The 23,242-nt window shown below is 33.8% G+C and overlaps 1 protein-coding gene across 3 annotated transcripts in view; it reads right to left on the reverse strand.

Moving 5' to 3' along the window:
* LOC149784322 (translation initiation factor eIF2B subunit delta-like) overlaps positions 1 to 23,242 on the reverse strand; it is a 96,760-nt gene that overhangs the window by 14,170 nt on the left and 59,348 nt on the right. For all 3 annotated transcript variants that reach the window (XM_089932353.1, XM_089932351.1, XM_089932352.1), the window contains exons 7-11: positions 22,042 to 22,118; positions 18,164 to 18,266; positions 16,384 to 16,511; positions 15,768 to 15,859; positions 3,041 to 3,126 (exon numbers count right to left, since the gene is read on the reverse strand). In XM_089932353.1, the coding sequence (XP_089788479.1) occupies positions 3,041 to 3,126; positions 15,768 to 15,859; positions 16,384 to 16,511; positions 18,164 to 18,266; positions 22,042 to 22,118 (486 nt within the window). The remainder of the gene's footprint in view (positions 1 to 3,040; positions 3,127 to 15,767; positions 15,860 to 16,383; positions 16,512 to 18,163; positions 18,267 to 22,041; positions 22,119 to 23,242) is intronic.

Consider the following 23,242-nt stretch of genomic DNA (forward strand, 5'->3'; position numbering starts at 1 on the left):
CAAAGGAGGCAGTGGGGCTAAACATGATACTAATTCCACCAGAAACCTCTTGTTGGATCTATATATTCCCATTGGCAGCAAAAGACTGGAGCTTTCCTGCTTCTGGGATCTGTAATAAGGGTGATGTCACTTGAGATATGGAGGATCTTGTGGAGAGATACGCTTGGGGAAAAAGATCACCCGCCCCATTCCTTCTTTTCTATTTTAGTTTCGAAAAACAGGAGTTTTCAATGGTTGTAAATTCAGTAGGACTGCTTCCGAGTGGCCTATGCTCTAAGAATGTCCATGAGATCTTTTCTTCATTGCATTGCAAATCCTTCTGCTGAAGATGAGACTGTGAAGGATGGAAAGAGGTCATCCTTGATGTCTTGCTTGTGAATTCTGTCAACCTGATCATTAAATAGGAGATTAAATGATTAAAGTTGCAGGCATAGCTTGGCCTATGATGTTCTTTATGAAAGGTGCAGGTAAACAGCAATGCATCTTGTTCCATCAATTGTAAGTTTGTTACTGCTGTTAAGGCCATGGCATTGGTATGTTGAGCTTCTATGTTAAACAAGTGGGCCATTCTAATAAATAGGCTCCCACTCATGTCTCGTTAGATTCGGGGTGGAAGAAGGTAAGCTGTGTTCTGCCAATTGAATGGTCACCATAGATACTAGATCCAACATTGATCACAGCATTACAAATCAACTGCTGGGTATCCAAATGGAAAACTGGTGTGTGGGGCTGGTACATCCATCAACTACAATTCATGGGAAGGTATCTGTGAGATAAACTGTCTGTAGGAGCTTGGGACATGTAACTAAAGCTGTATGCAACCCATAATGATAGTAAATGTCAGATTGTCAAAGCAATTGAAAGTAGATTCTTCCTAAGTCAATGATCACCTTATGTAAGAAATATAGACCAGGCAAGTGTTGAGTGTTGTAGAGGAATGAGCAGTACAGAACTCCCATGGAAGTGGGCTAAAAAGTTCTTCATTCCATGCCTGTAAGGCTGAGTCTTCACGTCTCATAGTATGATCTAATAACAAGAAGGTCCAGTTTTTGTTTTTTTGTTTTATTAAGGCAGCGAAGTCATTATATCTTGTCCTACATGTGAAGTAGTCTAAGAACAATGTCATGGATGGCAGTTTGCTACACTTGCAGCACATCATGAGTTATATCCCATTACTTTCAGGATACCAATAAGTACAGACCCCCTTTTCTGTGGCAAAGTCTTGAGGATGAGTTAAGTGACATCTCTTGGAAACTGAGAGACTAAGTTGAACATGATACACCAGGAGTGTCCAGAGGTACACTGAGGATTAGACTGATCCATGAGAGTGCCTAAATAAACTGGACACTGTCCACAGGAAGTGCCAAATGGCACTGTGCAGGTTAGGTTGATACATGAAAGCACTTGTATAAATTGTGCATTGTTTACAAGAACTGCCTAGCCACACTATGTGGGTTATAACTCAGTATAACTCGGCTCTTGCATACTGAGTCAATAATCATGGCATCATATGCAGGAAGAACCTAGTAGCGCTATAAGAGTTGTGGAACCTGACAAGTCCATTCTTCTGGTGGTTGATACTGTTATGATAGATTATGGTTGTGGCCTACTAATATCTGAGTTATATGGCTGAGTCTGGTCATGAAGGAACATGATCATCTTGGCTGGCATGACATTGTCCAGTTCTTGAAGCTGAGATGGTTTACAGGATATTGATCCATGTAGCCAGTCTGTAATTCTGATATGCAAGATGGCTGTTGTTGTTCTCTATCTTGCTCCACAGTAAATAACATGGTTTCACCCTTGTGTGCAAGTTAATAATGTCTTCATCCCCCAAGGTATGTTTTTGCGCCTTCCCCTTTAGTACCTGTAGAACTGCCACCCATCGACTTCTGTTCATAATATGTAAGTCTCACATATATTCAAAGAATGACAACCAGAGAAAACTACACATGTAGAATGGTTGTCAGTCTGATCTCATCCATGGTCTAAAATCTGTTAAGACAAAACAGCAGACAGTATATACATGTAGTGTGGCACACATCCTGCTATATGAATGTCCATGTAGAGTTACAAACTTGGACAAATACCTGTAAAAGGGTGCACATGGCCTGTACAGATATAGAATTAGGGTACAGCTGTTAATACTTACAAAGTGGATGCTAAATAATCAATTCTAGTAACACGTTACCTGTAGGAAGGTGTGTGTGTGTGTGTGTGCGTGTGTGTGTGATTTAGATTTGTAATGTAGTTTTAATTTTTTTTTTCAATCATATCACTTCGATGTCTGCAGTGTGGCAGTTTTATAGTGATGTCTAGAACTGGGACATCATGCCGCAGACATCTAGAATGATGTCCCACCCAGTCACATTATCCTGACACCAGGCCGACCACTCCTAACACTAACCTCTTAATGCTGAGCGCCAAGCGAGGCAACTGTTAGTAAGATTTTTGTAAGTCTTTGGTATGACTCGGCCGGGAATCTAGCCCATGACCTCCCACATCCGAAGTTGATGCTCTAACCACTAGGCCACTGGAGCGGTTCCCTGTAGGAAGGTCAATTTTTGACTGCATATACAGGTAAAATCACTGTTTAAGCTTTAAAGTGGACTAAACTAATTACCTGTACGTATCTGACCACAGTGGAAGTTATACAGTAATATGAATTTTTTTATATTATAGACACCAAACCTGCATGTAAAAAAGGCACTGAAGCATCATTATTGATACTTACAAAGTGGATGCTACAATATCCATTTGTGAGACAGTGTTACATGTAACAAAGGCCCAATGACGTTCTATACAAATAAAATCAGTAAAGAGTCACATATTTAACTATGAAGTGGATTTTGTAAGACATGATAATATAGAAAACTTGCCTGTATCCATACATACTAGGATGTACCAATCCCCTCACAAAGAAAACATCAACACAAAATTTAAAATGCAAATCTCAGTGTGGATACCATTGCTTCTGCCCTAAAAATGAAGTCCTCATGCCTTTCAACAATACTGACAAAATGTTGAAAGATCACATTACCTCTTTCATGACATATGAAGCAGCATTGATCAAAACATACGAAGACTTAATTCCTTCCTGTACTAGTCTGCGTAACATCTCTTTACCTGCATAAGAAAAATAACTTTCTTCAACATCAACACTTAAAAGATTAGTGCAAAATTGTGATAGAACATAACAAGAATGTGTTGTGATGTGTGATTTGGACTTTTAACATAGCTTTAACAATGTGGCAGTTTATAGTGATGTCTAGCACTGTGGCATCATGCCGTAGACATGTAGCATGATGTCCCACCCAGTCATATTATTCTGACACCAGTCCATCCAGTCCTAACACTAACCTCTTAATGCTGAGCACCAAGCAAGGCAGGTGTCAGTACCATTTTTGGAAGTCTTTGGTTTTACTTGGTAGGGGATCGAACCATGACCTCCCGCATCCGAGGTGGATGCTCAAACCACTAGGCCACCGGAGCAGTCATAACAAGAATGTGCAAAGAAGCTAAACTCATTTGAAATATTGCCTCAAATATAATATTGTCCTCAAGCAGCTATTTTTGGGGGTCTCTGAAACCAAAGATCCAAGACACAAATTCATCTTTCTTAAGCAGTGATCTGTATTTAATTTATCAGAATCCCTGTTTTGGGAGGGTGGGAGGCAATGAGGTGACCCTGAAACACAAGTCTTGTGTTGCTCTATAGTCGTAATAATATTTCTTATAGTCATAAGCTAGAGATTAAAAGGATTAAGTTATAATGAGATAAAACATCATTACTGTAAATATAAAGACCACACAATGTCATTACTGTAATTATCTAGACCATAAAATATCACCAATGTAATTATATAAATCATATAGTATCATTACCAAAAATATCTACACCCTACCATGTCATTAATATAAATATCAAGACCCTACAATGTCCTTACTGTAAATATCTAGACCCTACAATATCATTACTTTATCTATCTAGACTCTATCATATCATTACTGTAAATATTTAAACCATAAAATGTCACAAATATAATTATTTACAAAGTACAATGTCATTAATGTAATTATCTAGATCCTACAATGTCATTACTGTAATCATCTAGACCCTAAAATGTCATTAATGTAATTATCTATATCCTACAATATTACTGCTGTAAATATCTAGACCCTACAATGTCCTTACTGTAAATATCTAGACCCTACAATATCATTACTTTATCTATCTAGACCCTATCATATCATTACTGTAAATATTTAAACCATAAAATGTCACAAATATAATTATTTACAAAGTACAATGTCATTAATGTAATTATCTAGATCCTACAATGTCATTAATGTAATTATCTATATCCTACAATATTACTGCTGTAAATATCTAGAACCTACAATGTCATTAATTAAATATCAAGACCCTACAATGTCATTACTGCAAATCCCTCAATATCATAACTGTAAATATCTAGACTCTACAATATCATAACTGTATATATCAAGACCCTACAATGTCATTACTGTATATATCTAGACCCTACAATGTCATTACTGCATATATCTAGACCCTACAATGTCATAACTGCATATATATATACAGACCCTACAATATCATTACTTTATCTATCTAGACCCTACAATATCATTACTTTATCTATCTAGACCCTATCATATCATTACTGTAAATATTTAAACCATAAAATGTCACAAATATAATTATTTACAAAGTACAATGTCATTAATGTAATTATCTAGATCCTACAATGTCATTACTGTAATCATCTAGACCCTAAAATGTCATTAATGTAATTATCTATATCCTACAATATTACTGCTGTAAATATCAAGACCCTACAATGTCCTTACTGTAAATATCTAGACCCTACAATATCATTACTTTATCTATCTAGACTCTATCATATCATTACTGTAAATATTTAAACCATAAAATGTCACAAATATAATTATTTACAAAGTACAATGTCATTAATGTAATTATCTAGATCCTACAATGTCATTACTGTAATCATCTAGACCCTAAAATGTCATTAATGTAATTATCTATATCCTACAATATTACTGCTGTAAATATCTAGAACCTACAATGTCATTAATTAAATATCAAGACCCTACAATGTCATTACTGCAAATCCCTCAATATCATAACTGTAAATATCTAGACCCTACAATATCATAACTGTATATATCAAGACCCTACAATGTCATTACTGTATATATCTAGACCCTACAATGTCATTACTGCATATATCTAGACCCTACAATGTCATAACTGTATATATCTAGACCCTACAATGTCATTACTGTATATATCTAGACCCTACAATGTCATTACTGTATATATCAAGAGCCTACAATGTCATTACTGTATATATCTAGACCCTACAAAGTCATTACTGTATATATCAAGAGCCTACAATGTCATTACTGTATATATCTAGACCCTACAATGTCATTACTGTATATATCAAGACCCTACAATGTCATTACTGTATATATCTAGACCCTACAATGTCATTACTGCAAATATCTAGACCCTACAATGTCATTACTGTATATATCTAGACCCTACAATGTCATTACTGCATATATCTAGACCCTACAATGTCATTACTGTATATATCTAGACCCTACAATCTCATAAATGTATATATCTAGACCCTACAATGTCATTACTGTATATATCTAGACCCTACAATGTCATTACTGTAAATATCTAGACCCTACAATGTCATTACTGTATATATCTAGACCCTACAATGTCATTACTGTATATATCTAGACCCTGCAATGTCATTACTGTATATATCTAGACCCTACAATGTCATTACTGTACATATATAGACTCTACAATATCATTACTGTAAATATCTAAACCCTACAATGTCATTACTGTATATATCTAGACCCTACAATGTCATTACTGTATATATCTAGACCCTACAATATCATAACTGAATACATATACAGACCCTACAATATCATCACTGTAAATATCAAGACCCTACAAAATCATTACTCTATATATCTAGACCCTACAATATCATTACTGTAAATACATAGACCCTACAATATCATAACTGTATATATGTAGACCCTACAATATCATTACTGTAAATATCTAGACCCTACAATGTCACTGATGTAAATATATAGACCCTACAATATCATAACTGTATATATCTAGACGCTACAATGTCATTACTGTATATATATAGACCCTACAATATCATTAATGTAGATATATAGACCCAACAATGTCATTACTGTATATATGCAGACTCTACAATATCATTAATGTATATATAAAGACCCTACAATGTCATTACTGTAAATATCTAGACCCTACAATATCATTAATGTATACATGTAGCCCCTACAATATCATTACAGTAACTGTAAGTATCTAGACCCTACAATGTCACTGATGTAAATATCTAGACCCTACAATATCATTACTGTAAATATCTAGACCCAACAATATGATTACTGTAAATATCAAGAAACTACAATGTCATTAATATAAATATCTAGATCCTACAATAACATAACTGTATATATCTAGACCCTACAATATCATAACTGTAAATATCAAGACCCTACAATATCATTACTGTAAATATCTAGACCCTACACTGTTATTACTTTATATATCTAGCCTCTACAATGTCATCACTGTAAATATCTAGACCCTACAATGTCATTAATGTAAATATCTAGACCCTACAATATCATTACTGCAAATCCCTCAATATCATAACTGTAAATATCTAGACCCTACAATATGAATAATGCAAATCCCTCAATATCATTAACTGTAAATATCTAGACCCTACAATGTTATTACTGTATATATCTAGAACCTGCAATGTCATTACTGTATATATCTAGACTCTACAATATCATGACTGTAAATATCTAGACCCTACAATGTCATTACTGTATATATCTAGACCATACAATGTCATAACTGTAAATATCTAGACCCTACAATATCATTAATGTGTGTATATATATATATATATATATATATATATATATATATATATATATATATATATATATACACACCCTACAATATCATTACTGTATATAAATAGACCCTACAATATCATAACTGTATCTATATAGACCATTCAATATCTAGACCCTACAAAATCATTACTGTAAATATCAAGACCCTACAAAATCATTAGTGTAAATATCTAGACCCTGCAATGACATTACTGTATATATCTAAATCCTACAATATAATTACTGTAAATATATAGACCCTACAATATCATAACTGTATATATCTAGACCCTATAATATCATTACCGTAAATATCTAAACCTACAATGTCATTACTGTATATATATAGAGCCTACAATATCATAACTGTATATATCTACACCCTACAATGTCACTGCTGTATATATATATATATATATATATATATATATATATATATATATATATATATAGACCCTACAATATCATTAATTTATATATATATACCCTACAATGTCATTACTGTAAATATCTAGATCCTAGAATGTCATTACTCTATGCATAGAGACCCTACAATACCATAACTGTATATATATAGACACTACAATATCATTAATGTATATATATATATACCCTACAATGTCATTACTGTATATATATAGACCCTACAATGTCATTATTGTTTATATATAGACCCTACAATATCATAACTGTATATATCTAGACCCTAACATGTCATTAATGTAAATATCTAGACCCTACAATATCATAACTATATATATCTAGACCCTACAATGTCATTACTGCATATAGATAGACCCTACAATATCATTACTGTATATATATAGACCCTACAATGTCATTACTGTATATATCTAGACCCTACAATATCATAACTGTATATATCTAGACGCTACAATGTCATTACTGTATATATATAGACCCTACAATATCATTAATGTAGATATATAGACCCAACAATGTCATTACTGTATATATGTAGACTCCACAATATCATTAAGGTATATATAAAGACCCCACAATGTCATTACTGTAAATATCTAGACCCTACAATGTCATTACTGTATATCTAGACCCTACAATATCATTACTGTATATATCTAGACCCTACAATATCATTAATGTAAGTATCTAGACCCTACAATGTCATAACTGTATATATCTAAACCGTACAATATCATTACTGTATATATCTAGAAACTACAATATCATAACTGTATATATCTAGACCCTACAATGTCATTACTGTATATATCTAAACCCTACAATGTCATTACTGTATATATCTAGACCCTACAATATCATTACTGTAAATATCTAGATGCTACAATGTCATTAATGTAAATATCTAGACCCTACAATATCATTACTGCAAATCCCTCAATATCATAACTGTAAATATCTAGACCCTACAATATCAATAATGCAAATCCCTCAATATCATTAACTGTAAATATCTAGACCCTACAATGTTATTACTGTATATATCTAGACCCTGCAATGTCATTACTGTATATATCTAGACCCTACAATATCATGACTGTAAATATCTAGACCCTACAATGTCATTACTGTATATATCTAAACCATACAATGTCATAACTGTAAATATCTAGACCCAACAATATCATTAATATATATATATATATAGACCCTACAATATCATAACTGTATCTATATAGACCATTCAATATCTAGACCCTACAAAATCATTACTGTAAATATCAAGACCCTACAATATCATTACTGTAAATATCTAGACCCTACAATATCATTACTGTAAATATCTAGACCCTACAATGACATTACTGTAAATATCTAGACCCTACAATGTCATTACTGTATGTATAGAGACCCTACAATATCTTAACTGTATATATATATATACCCTAGAATATCATTAATGTATATATATATATATATATATACCCTAGAATGTCATTACTGTATATATATAGAGCCTACAATATCATAACTGTATATCTCTAGACCCTACAATGTCATTACTGTATATATATAGAGCCTACAATATCATAACTGTATATATCTAGACCCTACAATGTCACTGCTGTATATATATAGACCGTACAATATCATTAATGTATATATATAGACCCTACAATGTCATTACTGTAAATATCTAGACCCTACAATATCATTACTGTATGTATAGAGACCCTACAATATCATAACTGTATATATATAGACCCTACAATATCATTAATGTATGTATATATACCCTACAGTGTCATTACTGTATATATATAGACCCTACAATGTCATTATTGCTTATATATAGACCCTACAATATCATGACTGTATAAATCTAGACCCTAACATGTCATTAATGTAAATATCTAGACCCTACAATATCATAACTGTATATATCTAGATCCTACAATGTCATTACTGTATATATATAGACCCTACAATGTCATTACTGTATATATATAGACCATACAATGTCATTACTGTATATATATAGACCCTACAATATTATTATTGTATATATCTAGACTCTACATTGTCATTAATGAATATATATATAGACCCTACAATATCATTAATGTATATATATAGACCCAACAATGTCATTACTGTATATATGTAGACCCTACAATATCATTAATGTATATATAAAGACCCTACAATGTCATTACTGTAAATATCTAGACACTACAATGTCATTACTGTATATATATATATATATATATATATATATATATATATATATATATATATATATATAGACCCTACAATATCATAACTGTATATATATATAGACTCTACAATATCATTAATGTATATATATAGACCCTACAATGTCATTACTGTATATATATAGATCCTACAATGTCATTAATGTATATATATATAGACCTTACAATATCATAACTGTATATATCTAGGCCCTACAATATCATTACTCTAAATATCTGGACCCTACAATATCATTACTGTATATATCTAGACCCTGCAATATCATTACTGTATATATCTAGACCCTACAATATCATTACTGTACATATATAGACCCTACAATATCAGAACTGTAAATATCTAGACGCAACAATATGATTACTGTAAATATCAAGACCCTACAATGTCATTAATGTAAATATCTAGACCCTACAATAACATAACTGTATATATCTAGACCCTACAATATCATAACTGTAAATATCTAGACCCTACAATATCATGACTGTATATATCTAGACCCTACAATGTCATTACTGTATATATCTAGGCCCTACAATGTCATAACTGTATATGTCTAGACCCTACAATATCATTACTGTATATATCTAGAAACTACAATATCATAACTGTAAATATCTAGACCCTACAATATCATGACTGTATATATCTAGACCCTACAATGTCATTACTGTAAATATCTAGATGCTACAATGTCATTAATGTAAATATCTAGACCCTACAATATCAATAATGCAAATCCCTCAATATTATTAACTGTAAATATCGAGACCCTACAATGTTATTACTGTATATATCTAGACCCTGCAATGTCATTACTGTATATATCTAGACCCTACAATGTCATGACTGTAAATATCTAGACCCTACAATATCATTAATATATATATATATATATATATATATATATATATATATATATATATATATATATATACACCCTACAATATCATTACTGTATATATATAGACCCTACAATATTATAACTGTATTTATATAGACCCTTCAATATCTAGCCCTACAAAATCATTACTGTAAATAGCAAGACCCTACAATAGCATTACTGTAAATATCTAGACCCTACAATATCATTACTGTAAATATCTAGACCCTACAATGACATTACTGTATATATCTAGACCCTATAATATAATTACTGTAAATATAGAGACCCTACAATATCATAACTGTATATATCTAGACCCTACAATATCATTACCGTAAATATCTAGACCCTACAATGTCATTACTGTAAATATCTAGACCCTACAATGTCATTACTGTATGTATAGAGACTCTACAATATCATAACTGTATATATATAGCCCCTACAATATCATTAATGTATATATATATATATATATACGCTACAATGTTATTACTGTATATATATAGAGCCTACAATATCATGACTGTATATATCTAGACCCTACAATGTCATTACTGTATATATATAGAGCCTACAATATCATAACTGTATATATCTAGACCCTACAATGTCATTGCTGTATATATATATACAGACCCTACAATATCATTAATGTATATATACAGACCCTACAATGTCATTACTATATATATATATAGACCCTACAATGTCATTAATGTATATATATAGACCCTACAATATCATAACTTTATATATCTAGACCCTACAATGTCATTACTGTATATATACAGAGCCTACAATATCATAACTGTATATATCTAGACCCTACAATGTCATTGCTGTATATATATATAGACCCTACAATATCATTAATGTATATATATAGACCCTACAATGTCATTACTGTAAATATCTAGACCCTACAATGTCATTACTGTATGTATAGAGACCCTACAATATCATAACTGTATATATATATATACCCTACAATATCATTAATGTATATATATATATATACCCTACAATGTCATTACTGTTTATATATAGACCCTACAATATCATAACTGCATATATCTAGACCCTAACATGTCATTAATGTAAATATCTAGACCCTACAATATCATAACTGTATATATCTAGACCCTACAATATCATTAATGTAAATATCAAGACCCTACACTGTCATTACTTTATATATCTAGACCCTACAATGTCATTACTGTATATATCTAGACCTTACAATATCATTACTGTAAATATATAGACCCTACAATGTGATTACTGTAAATATCTAGACCCTACACTGTCATTACTTTATATATCTAGACCCTACAATGTGATTACTGTATATATCTAGACCCTACAATGTCATTACTGTAAATATCTAGACCCTATACTGTCATTACTGTATATATCTAAACCTTACAATGTCATTACTGTATATATCTAGAAACTAGCATTCAATTTAACATCTTTATTTCAAAATATATTACCAAAATGATTTATTACATCATTGTTAAAATGTTGTGTTCCAATCTTTAACAGGATAAAGACAATGAATTATTCAAACTTCATTCAAGAAATTCAAGTCTGTCAAGAATATGCATGACCAGGTGTAATTTGAGACCAAGTAAAGTTAATCCAACAAACTTAGAACTCATACTGCCAGGTGCCACTAGATTTTTGCTGAGTGAGATATTAATGTGGACATTCGCATGGCAGGGTGGTTGGGAGGGGTTTTAAGTATAGGGATTGGGTATGTATTCTTGGAGAAACAAATAACTTAAAATTTGCTTTCTCCTTTGAATATGTTCCATCAATCATATTACATTAGGGGAATAAGTAATAGGAGGTGGGGATGCTGAACATCCAGCCTCTACCTCTGGTATCCTTCTAGGGAAGACTAGCTGGATTCCCCAAGTGATCAATAACCCATTCTCAGCAACACAGCCTGGGTTCAACTGACCTGTGACCCTAATAAATAGTTAAGATGAATACTGAAATCTTATTACTTACAAACTGATCTACATTACTGGTATCTGCCTTTGAATCAAACTCTGTCAGTACCTTTGTATTATAAATATGAATCCCGTCAACAATTAGAATGGTACTGCAGAGTTAACACCAAATAGATTTTTTGCTGAGATACATACACATACCAATTTTTTATTGTAGAATTTTTAACAGGAAATCCTTCAGAATACAACTTAATGATATTCTGTTAATACACATATTTGTTATATCACCTAAATAAAACAACCACTGTTTCACTCTGTACCAGTTGGCTACTTTCTGGATTCCTCCACTCTCAATCAAGTACTGAACTCTATTTTGTAGCCTTTTTTTAAGAGCAGTACTTGCATCACTGATGTCAGTTTAATCCTCAGGAAACATAAGTTCAGCTTCTGTATCTTACTGGTCTAAATCGATCTGAATCATCATGCCATTCTGAGCATGTAACTTCTAGATTATTTTCAGTCTCAGTACCATGGGAGGGGAGGCAAATGCCCCCAAAGCCCTTCCAAAGGGTCTGGAACTGGAGAGACAGAGGTGGCTAGCTGTGATTCCATCTTGATGAAAAGAGGCTGATTATTCGATGCCCCCACAGTAGGCAAATCGAAGTGATGATTGATCAATAGAGACCATTCTGCTTGAAGGACTTGACCTCTTCTGGATAGAGTGTTGGCCATGACACTGAGTCTGCCAGGAATGTGTCTGACTTGTACGTTGATATGAGATTGTCACACCAATGTAGAAACTGCCAAATCAGAACTCATGGGTCTGGTGGTTTGATGCCTTCCTTTTGGAGGAGATAGGCTAATATCATAAAATTATCAGACCTAATGAGGACCGTTTTTGCCGTTCAATCCTTGAATTGTTTGAGGTGACTCCATTGATGATGGGACTCAATTTGCTGTTTCCTTTCAGAAAAAGAAACAGCCTTGAACAAAACCCCAGGGAGTGTGCCTCCATGAAGAGAGGAAAGGAGGAGAGGGGAGGGGATTGTTGATAAAGAAACCTGAAATCCCTTCAAATAACCTGGATCCCCCCATCCCCATTCAGAAGGAATAGGGAGATCCAGTGAGCTCAAAATTTGGTTCTTGCTGCCTCTGCACAATTGCTCCTAGAATCAATGTTGCTGCACATGTGAATGAGATCCCTTGTCCAGAGGCTGCTTAACCTCTCTTCACATTAGCATAGACTGAGTGGTTCCAAATGCCCATGTGGCTTGAGCAGAGAATGGACGGGAAGTTCCTGAGCTGCCTGCCTCTGAATTTCCTTTATTCTTCCTTCAAAGCAATGGTGACCCAAACAGGATCATCCAGAATGGGTGGGTATGACAAGGTTTGAGAGACATGGATCACAGATGCACAACATGTTGTATCAGGAGTAAATTGGCCAAAAACATCAGTCTGGCCATTGTATGGTGAGCAGCTCTGGTCAATGACCATATCAATCCTGGCTGTCACCTACAAAACATGGCTACTGCTGCATGTCTCCATCAAGTCTGAAAGGTACCAATGAAGCCAAATCAAACAATGAAGAATGTGCAATGACATCTAGAACCAGCTCTGATGGGCATAGAGCAGATTTGTCCACTTTATAGAACTGACAAGCAGACATATGAACTACTATATAGTAACCGTAAACTTAAGTCCGTGTCTTCCTCATTGAGATCTACCATTCTTTACAGCGGGGGGGCATTCTGAAGTACCCAACACCATATCAATGTCTTTGATGGTGGCTTGAAAGCTAACTTCAGTCCACTCCATGGTTGGATCTCAATAAGATGTGAATGATGTTGAATTTGAATGAGTTCCATCATACTTATTGTGTGTTGAGGCCCAAAAGGATCTACTTGCAGCTCTTGAGATGACATACCAGGTGGTATGAAGATTCCATCCCTATGAAAACATTACTAGCTTGACCCTGTGGAAGTCTCCATTTTCCTTGCGAGTGTTATGCAGCTTTACTGGCACCTACACTTGGCCCACTCAACATTTATTGCCTCTCCTGGTATAACTACAGTGAAGTGTCTCTTTGCTTCCTGATATAACTACAGTGAAGTGTCTCTTTGCTTCCTGGTATAACTACAGCAGGGTCTCTTTGCTTCCTGGTAAAACTACAGCGAAGTGTCTCTTTGCTTCCTGGTACCTGGAACTGTCACCTTGTAGACTAATGCTGCCTTCAGGAAGAGGTCGTTGAGCATGGTGTACTTGTCAAACAGGCTGCTGGACTCCTCAAAAGTAGTCTCAGGAGTGTATGGGCACCTATATAATCAGTTATGTGGCATGTCTCCTGTGCAAAGTGACTATTTCATAGCAGATGAAGTCTTTTTCCCCTGCCCATGTCACTAGTCGCCAAAAGGTGTTGGTAGCACATTCCATGAGGTTGTGAACAAACTCAAAACCTTGGTTTTGGTGAAAAAGGCCTACTTTTGTTGCCTGATGTATGTGTGTCAGTGTGGGCTTTTCTGCATTTGAATATTCGCTCTTTTGATAAAAAGACAGGTTAGCTGGTGTGGTGCCATATTGGCCAAGTTCAAACTGGCTGAGGATGCACAGGGAAACTTCATTTTGACAAATGACAAATGACAAGAATCAGGTGAGAGCAAACCAGCCTTTCATACTGCTTAAAAGGAATATGATACTGCGTGGATGATATAATATCAAATAGCAAACAGTCCATGTAAGTTCAGTCACTATTAATTTGCAAGATTTATGTGGAAAACTAATTTAGAAAAGTTAATACCTAAGGCACACTTGATTATTTTGGAGTTTGTAAAGTGCTTACATATTGATGTAATAAATGAATAAATTAGAGGGCGTACAGTCATGACACATTGTAAGATCTCTTCATCCTATTGAGAGAGAGAGAGAAGGAGCAGAAGAAGAAAAATTAAATAGATCTAAATATGGAAATACCAATCTGAAAAATATACATAATGGCCTGCATATTTCCTAAATGGGAAAAGAAAGTAGGTGGTGACATAACTTTTCCGAAACTAATATATTTCAAAATCTCATTTTGAAATGTATAATAATAAATGTTCCTTGTTGTTACCAGTAAACAGTATTTACACATCTGATGCAAATTTACATCAGGTTAGGTTTATTACCTTCCATTTTAGGTCTGCTATCAACTACAATGACTCTAAATTTTTTGCCCTTCTTGTGTGCATCACATAGTACTCTTCTAATTAAGGAGGAACTGTAATAAACAAATTAATAATAATAATAATAATAATAATAATATTAATAATATTAATGATTGCCAATCTATACACTTTTATTACATAATACTGCCCATTTTCACAAGAAAAAATATTTTTAAATTATTATCAGCAAAAAACCCTTTTATCTAAAATATGTGTCACTGAAAATGCCACAATGTAAAAGGTACCTCATGCATCTACCCCATTATAAAACATTTCAAGTTGGTGCACTGTTTTCACATTTATGCAGAATAAACAGTTATAAAACTGAACAAAGGTTCTGAAGCAAAATGTACTGATGTAAAGCCTTGTTTGCAGTGTTGATTCAGACAATAATTCTACCTGGGAATGGATTTTATGTAGTTTTCTTTGAAGTCATTTGTTAATTCAGATATTTCATTTATCTGCAAGAAACGAGTCGGAAGAAAAGCATGCTGATTAACAGTTTCAGTATACTTGAAAATCACTGTTAGCAATATAACACAGAGTTTTAACATATACCCCTTTATGCATAACTTACCAGGCATAAACCAGAATGACATCCCCATCAGCAATTTTTGACATTGCTTCATTTGAAATTGCTGCAGCTGCGATCAGTATTCTGTCTTCCAAAAAATTCTGTATGAGTCCATATAGTAACTCCTTTGCCTGTTAACAGATTATGTTAAGTACACCATCCAATTTTAAAACAATAGAATATTTCATGGGTGAAGATGATGCCGATTTTTCAGGGTTTGAATTAAGCTCTATGTTACAACATGAATTTATGAGAGTTTTTATTTCTACATTTGTATCAAAATAAAATTCCATTCTGGAAATAAACTGTACAAACCTTCAAATTTTGTTTGTCCAATATATTATAATGGCTGTTATAAGAGATCATATCAACAATTTTAATAATTTCATGACAAGAAATAACTGGGGCAAATGAAGATAAAGTATAATTTTATACTGGGTCTATCATGGAAATGAAACTGAGGTAGGAGAAGGAAATTCACCCTCTATGTGAAAAATGGAGAGAATTTTCCAGTTATAAGGAAATGTTTGATGAAGTAAACCAGGGACATATAATCCTTTTTAGAATGGGGGTCAAAAACAATAAAATGTTTAAGGTCACAGGCTGCATGAGCAAGAACAGTTCCTTATCACTAATTATGCATTTTAATTAAAATACATATTTTCAAAAGGACTGCCTATATGATTATTTCTTTGTAAAACCAAGTACTTAATCTGATGTCAAACCAATGATATGAATTAACTTAGAAACCATGAACCAAACATTCATTCTGGATGGACAACAGATGATATAAAATTAATTTGCTTCATGGTATGAAGACATGCCTGTCACAACACAGCAAAATTGGAAGTAGTTGTTGTTATGGGTTTAATCCATTTTTCAGCACATGATAGGCTATATATATAGTGCCAGTATATTTAGTGGATGAAGAAACTGGCAAAGCCCCAGGAAGAACCACCAACCCATGGGAAGCTAGTGGCAGGCTTTTTCACATATCCTGAGTCCAAAACTCAAACCCATGCTGACAGAGATGAAATGTCAGTGATCTGTAAAGGCTAGTACATTTGAACACTTGGCCATCCAGTGTCCCAAACTGGAAGTAAAATGCCACCTGGAAAACACTGCTTTCTTAATTACATAATTATATGAAAATAATTTTATCCAATATCTGTATGATCTTTACTGCAAGCCTTGTATATTATATGAAGATTTTGTATTATTCAACAGAAATCAGAATTCAGTGGCTCTCCATCACCAATCTGTGTGCTTATAATATTAATAATATTTATAAAGGCATCCACACCCACCCTGAAAACAGCCCAAGATTGTAACATACCAATCCATGACGCATATGTATCATCCAGCTTTGACTGCATGTGTAAAAAGTTTTTGTCTACTACTAGAAGAAAGGTGTAATCAAATGGCCTTTTGTGCATCTGATCTCTGACTCCTTCCCAGGGAATACAGAAGATTGAGCCTGTACACTTTTCTAACATATGGTACCATGTAGACAAATAATGTAGCAAGCTAAAAGTTATACTTTTCTAGCATATGGTACCATGTAGACAAATAATGTAGTAAGCTACAGGTTATACTTTTCTAGCATATGGTACCATGTAAACAATTAATAAAGCAATCTCAGTTAATTTCCATTCAGCAGTTAAAAAGCAAAATGAGTTAAAGACTAGTAGACTGATGGACAGACAAACAGAAGATTTCACAATATGAAAGAGAATAAGCACTTCATACAATAACTCAGTTCTTGACTAATAAACCAACATACCTTTACATCATTCATATCACCAGGAATGTTTGTTATCTGCCATTTAAGATACTTTATTGCTGTGCCCATACTGACAGACAATGGTCGACACTGGTTCAAAAAACTGTAAACAGAAACAGGTACAAATGCTATACATACAGCCTTATTATATTTTTTTCCAACACAAAGAACTAAAAGATAATATTTTTGACAGTAACCACTAACTACATCAGCAAATTTTAAAACATAGCATGGTTATCTCTATTCCAACATTTTGGGAAATTTTGAAGAAAAATTATCTGACATGACACCGCCTTAAAGGAAGAGTCATGAGTTACACTGAGATCAAAATCTCATATGGTACAAATATAGATGAATATTACTGGCAGAAATCCTGATACTGAAACCGATCAGTAAGCATCATACAGATGCTGATGTGATGGAATTCAAACTGATTTCTCCACATTTTATCAAACAAATGCTTGTCTTTGCATATTTACACTCTACCATAACCTCACAATCTGACTTGTCTTTACACATTTACACTCTACTACAGCCTGAAAAAATTTCTTTACAAAATGATGTAAAACTTGTATCATCATAAAGTATTTGCTGAACTAGTTCTTAGGATGGATCTCCACTGATGATCAATATTGTTCTGTCTAGAAATTACAAATTCGGAGACACATATGAACTTAGGGAAGATGATGACTGTTTGGATGTGGAGGCGAGAATCCAGTCCAACACATCCCCAGACCAATGTGAGCCCAAGGAGTCTATACAAGAGTTCATCAGTACTAAGGTGACCCTTTGTGGGAATCCAGTCCAACAGATCCCCAAATCAATGTGAGCCCAAGGAGTCTATACGAGAGTGCATCAGTACTAATGCTACCCTCTGTGGGAAACCAGTCCAACAGATCCCCAAACCAATGTGAGCCCAAGGAGTCTATACGAAAGTGGCATCAGTACTCTTGTTCAGCTCTTCCACACAAACAGTTATTAGTAAAAATGAGATTTTTTACAAAATGAGAAAACTGGAAGACCCAGAAGTGAAGAGTCTGCTACTACCATCCCAATCAATTCCACTTTATAAAGAAGTGAAATAACTTCTTTCTAAATTTGTTAAACATTTGAAAAAATGTGTCTGACTACCTCCAAGAGTGTGGCCTTATATGGAAAATTGCTCCAGGATTATAAATAAATCTATGCCCGAAATTTGCATATTGTCCCGAATTCATCAGTACTTGGAACACTATTCTTCAAGAAGCCTCGAATAAACTAACTAGCCTGATATTCACCCACACACTTAAATAGGACTGATGGGTGTGATGCCACCTTCCAGAATGCCAAGGAAAAACTTTGAGAGACTTGCCCTCCTGACCAAATTGAAAGTACAGAACTGACTTTTACACAAATATACTAATGTTTATCAAAATTCTCCCATGAAAAAAGCTGCATTTTTTAAATGAAATTGAGAGTGTAAGATGAAGGGTGAAATGTAATGAACGATCCATGCCAAGAATACAATGGATGTCACCTCTCTCTACACCAATACACTGAATCATGAAGGTTTAACTTCAATAGCTAGAACTCTAGCTTTGAATAAACTCAATTATTGTCTCTCTAAGCAAAGTATCTTAGCTTTATTAAAATTGATTTTATACTACAATAACTTTGCTTTCAATGACACCAACTATCTGCAAATCAGTGGAACTGCGATGGGAACTAAAGTAGCCCCATCATACGCCAATATTCTTATGGGTGATCTTGAATAGAAAATGCAACAATCAGCACTTTATAACCTTACAGTGATCTAAGGTTTATTGATGACAACAAAAAAAATCTCAGTACGTTGCAGTGCAGGACCAGCTATCTTCACATACAATTAAGATGATCATTTCTTCAAACATGCAAATGGCCTATGGTCAAATTGAGTCTACCAGAGATTTTCCAAGATCAAGCGAAATTTGCACAGAGGATTGGTTATAAATTTAGTGATCAATTAATAAGAGCTAAGTTTTCGAGCAAACACCCTGGCCTAATGGAAAAAAACATTCACAAATAAACTATTAGATTGTGAGACCATGAATTGCAGTTTTTGTAAGAAAATGGATAAATCTAAATTATTTAGAAGCATATTTACCAACCTCAAATATAAATCAAAACTAAGTGGACATTATACCACACATAATGTCATCTATTTACTCACCTGCAGTAAATGTGGTAAACAACATGTAGGTGAGACAAAAAATAAATTCCAAGCGATAATAAAAGAACACGTGAGGGATATACATAAAGATTCCCTGGTGTCTAAACATTTTAATTCACAACACAGACTGTGTTAAATATCAGATAATATAAATCATTAAATTTGATCTAGAGCTCTCCTGTAGCACAATCTTTAGGAAAGATTGAGAACTTTTTTTGATAAACCAATTACATACTCCATAGCTGGTTGGGATTAACATCTCTTTTTAAATGGGAATTCAAGTATTATTAACTTAGAGACACATATGACCATATCACTGACCCCAAAACTTAGACACACTTGCACCCCCTCAAAATGCTCTTCAGTATTTTCAGGGACACATTCAGTATTTCATGGCGCCTTTCAGTATTCTTGACAAGTGCACACCATCAGTGACATACAAAGTTACTGACGGATATTTGTTCCCGCTTGTAACCAAATTATCAAAGGGCAGAATGATCCATACTTCAAAAGTGCTGCAAAATATTTCATATTTACAATATTTGAAACATTGACAAGTAATAGCCCTATTCTCCTAGGTTCAATTCTCATGAAATAAGTCAGACTGTATTTGAAACAACAGTTGAAAATAATTTCTTAATAATCATCAGTGTTGAGCTTAGATGGGGAAGGTCATAGCAAAACTGTCTCACTGTCTCAAGTTTAGTGCTACATGAATAATACACGAGAATCAGCAACTTGGCTTATTCATTTCAGAGCAGCCACTTTCAACTTCTGTAGTTGTTCCAATGAGTGCTGGCATTGGGAATCAAACAGATGACCAGGTTTTCATTTCAGAAGCAACAATGCTTCTAGAGTGTCATTTCCCATTGATGCCTCTGCTCTGTTCAGTTCTTATGCACTGTGCCTTGAAGATCTCATTATGCATCTCAGATTTTTAGTGGTGATAGCTGTCATTCCCAACTCAACTTCCAATTGAAATACTGATTTCACAGTCTGCATAACTGTCACCCTTTCTGCTAGTAGAAAACTGCCAGGTATTGCTGTATGAAGTGATAAACTCATCTCTTCATGTCTTTGGCTTAAGCTGATTCTTTTTTCAGCCAGTCTCATTCTGAAGACAAAGAAATCCTCCATATGCACAGTGCAGAGTGTTTTATACACAACCCTTGCATTTAATACAAAGTTAGCTAAGGGGAGCTGCTGTTGCATTATTTTCATACTTCATTTGCTTATTTCTGTACTAACTGGCTAATACAAACTTTTAGTATTTACAACTTGCACAAAATCAGATAGAATATGGAGGATGTACAGGACTGCTTATGATAAGGTAACCTGCTGTACTGCTGCTACAGGCCAGTCAGGTGAGATGAAAGAAGAAATATTTGACAATTGTTACAATCCTTGACATGAATATGATACAAACTGCTTTCATGATCAGAAGTGTCTACTTGACTCACAATAGTGTATTACTCAGATACATTTACCATACAGCCTGCTCACTGTCATTTGACTGCCAGAAAATTTAGCTTCTAATTTTCCAGCTGATGCTTCTACTTGTACACTACAGTTTTTGTTATATGGACTTAGCTGTGTAATTTTAATTTTGAACTGGCTTTTAAAATGTAAATAAGAAGACTGACCATATAAATCTGAGTTTATACACTTGACAAACATAGAGCACACTAACCTTATACATGGTTTAAGCTTGGCAGCAAGATCACGTGGCAGTTCTTGATTTGGTGGGGTGGAATAATCTCCTATTACCTGGAAAATTGACACAGTCAAGTATTGCTAAGTAAATCAATAAAACACATTAAGTATGGAATAGCTTAAAAAGTATTCTGCAGATACACAGTAAAGTCCCTGGAACATAAATAACATGTCACTGTGACTACATTTTGCCTTTCATGAGCAGTACCCTCTATCATATCTCTCCATAAGCTGCATATCTGCAGATGTTTATGCTGACATTTATACTAACAGGAGCCAAAATGGGTCTGATATTGCTCACATATCTTACATAACAGTTGCCCATTTAACTAAATAGGCTTGATAGGTATTGTAAGTACACATCTTACATGTATTTATTGAAACTATCCCTCAAACTGTACCATGCTGATTTTACTTATTTTAGTATATTCTGATTAAAAATACTTTTCAGTGATAAATGTATAACTAAAATGCATAGTCTTTTTGCTTATAATCAAAATCAAATCAAAAACCAGATAAAAATATGGCTTCAAGAATGGTAAAAAGCTCAGCCAATCAGAAGCTCAATCACCTCATTAAGTATACACTACTTACTTTCAAAACTGCCCAAGATCTTGACAGTATAAGCCCATATACCAAAGCTGATCAAATCAAATCAGGATTATGGCTTCCAGAATGATAAGCTATGACAACCTCATATGTGCTTACAGTCCAAAATCTTATGATAAGAAATATATTCCAAATATGATCAAAATTATATCACTAATATGGCTTCTGTAGCAGTAATAAGATCAACCAATCTGACATAACATTACATCACTAACATAAACTGATCTCAATAATTCTCAAACCCATCCAAGATCTTGATGATAATAATAATAATAATAATGAGGACTTTGTATAGTGCCTAATCTTTAGAAGACAACACCTATAAGATAAAAAACATGATATGATTACAAAAACAAACAACATGAAATTAGAAAACATAAAAAGAAAATATGCTGAGAATATTTAAGGTAGGAAACATTATTAGGTCTTTAAGTTTGTTCTTGCAGTCGAAATAAGGGAGTTTTGTGAGCACTCTTGAATGTGATCACTGTGTCTTTGTATCTAAGTTCAGTGGGAAATTCATTCCAAGTTACTCGGCCCTGGTATGCAAAAGAACGCTGTCCATATGA

Source organism: Sinohyriopsis cumingii, chromosome 14 (genome assembly GCF_028554795.1).
Source record: "Sinohyriopsis cumingii isolate HCF-2022 chromosome 14, ASM2855479v2, whole genome shotgun sequence".
Classification (NCBI taxonomy): Eukaryota; Metazoa; Mollusca; class Bivalvia; order Unionida; family Unionidae; genus Sinohyriopsis; species Sinohyriopsis cumingii.